Consider the following 1,628-nt stretch of genomic DNA (forward strand, 5'->3'; position numbering starts at 1 on the left):
TCTTCAGGACGATATGTTAGGGTGATGACCAAGATGGAGGCCTTTAGGCAAACGCTCATTTCTTCCTTTTCGGCGAACGTCTGTTTGGCGGCTGCCAGTTGATCCGGTGCCAGACATCTCAATTTGGCAAAGACTGGGGGTGCCGTCGTCTTGATATGGTGATAAATACCATGTTTCGCAAGAGCTGTAGGTGTTTGGCGAAGTTCTGGACGGAAAACTTTCGGGTATGTCGTGAAGAGGTGGGAGTAGGCATCCGTGGGTAAGCTAATGTGGAGAGCGAGGTTGAAGGGGGCGGGTTGAAGAGGTGTCGACAAGTACGAGTCTGCGTTGACCAGTCGTTGGTGGGCGACATCTATCAGAAAATTTATATATGAGGCTCTTGTAACCGTGGGTGGGTATCGCAGAACCATTGGCAGCTACCAGGCAGACGTCGGCAGACTTAGACAGCCTACGTCGTGTCCTGAAGAGTTCCCTTGGCAAAAGAGAACGATTCACACCCGTGTCTACAAAAAATCTCAGGCCCGTTCTTGCATCATGTAAAAAGAAAAGATTAACAACACGGGAGGTCACTGCCACGAACCCTGGCCTACTTACACATTTTTTGGCCACTAACAATCCTTACCACATTTCTTTGCGGCAGTCCCAAATCTGGAGTGGTAGCAGCAAAACTGCGGCCAATGGGCAGCAGTAAGTGGCTGTAGAAGGCGTTGGTTGGGGCGGGAGAGAGTGGTGGGTGATGGGTGGCTTTGTTGCCGCTCCAGCACGTGACGCGGTAGGCGTGGGTGTCCTACGGCATTCACGTCAGTTTCGGTTAACGATGAATAGGTGTCCTCTTCTTCAGGAGTGGAGGCGTAGCTGAAGGTCTTGAAGGCTGTGAAGTGGCTGTCCATAAGGGCGTCGGCTTTGGACATCAAGTCCTTTATATGTAAACTATCGACATCAGGTATGGTAGCGCATACAGGTTCAGGTAAACGGCATACCCAAAGGGCGCGAAGTAGGTTCACTTCACAACTAGAGCCGTCGGCGACAGGTGCCAGGCGATTGATACTGGTCATTTCCCTGAGGGCGAGCGAAGCCCTATGATCCTCCATCAGTTGTTGAAAGAGATGAAAAAGCTTTGCTGTATGGGCGGCTGGCGACGGCAAGTACTGCTGCAGAAGGTAAAGTTGGAGTGCGTCATACGCTATTTGGGTGTATCCTTGTTCACAAAGCCAGTCAGAGATTTCCTGGAGGTGTCCTCGGGTATTGCCGTAAAAACATAATCTGTTTTGGTGGTTGAGCGAGTCACGCTTTTGATGCGGAACTGGACTTCTGCTGGCTGAAACTAAGCAAATACCTCACCGCTGGCGAACGACAAAAGTTTGAATGGGGCTGCGCCACCTTCAGTGGAGCCCACCATATTAACAGTGACGGGAGGGGGGGGGTAGGAGGAGCGAGTCGACATCTGGGGTCACCAATGTGACAGACCATGAGTAGGTTGTGAGTCAAAGGTGAGATCAATGCAACTAACTTTATTACAGACACATCGAGTATATATACACTCTAGGTCATGGTAAGGTCAGAAAATACAAATATGCTATTTCTTGTCAAACCGGCAACCAGTTCTGTAATAGGTAACAATGAAGTAG

The 1,628-nt window shown here is 50.1% G+C and overlaps 1 protein-coding gene across 1 annotated transcript in view; it reads right to left on the bottom strand.

Moving 5' to 3' along the window:
• The window catches only part of LOC137655484 (uncharacterized), a 922-nt gene extending 512 nt beyond the window's left edge, over positions 1 to 410 (bottom strand). Inside the window, exon 1 of the mRNA XM_068389382.1 lies at positions 1 to 410. This exon is cut by the window's left edge and continues 144 nt beyond it. Coding sequence (XP_068245483.1) covers positions 1 to 410 — 410 coding nt within the window.
• Between the last annotated feature and the right edge of the window lie 1,218 nt (positions 411 to 1,628).

This window comes from Palaemon carinicauda, chromosome 16 (genome assembly GCF_036898095.1).
Source record: "Palaemon carinicauda isolate YSFRI2023 chromosome 16, ASM3689809v2, whole genome shotgun sequence".
In the NCBI taxonomy this organism is placed as follows: domain Eukaryota; kingdom Metazoa; phylum Arthropoda; class Malacostraca; order Decapoda; family Palaemonidae; genus Palaemon; species Palaemon carinicauda.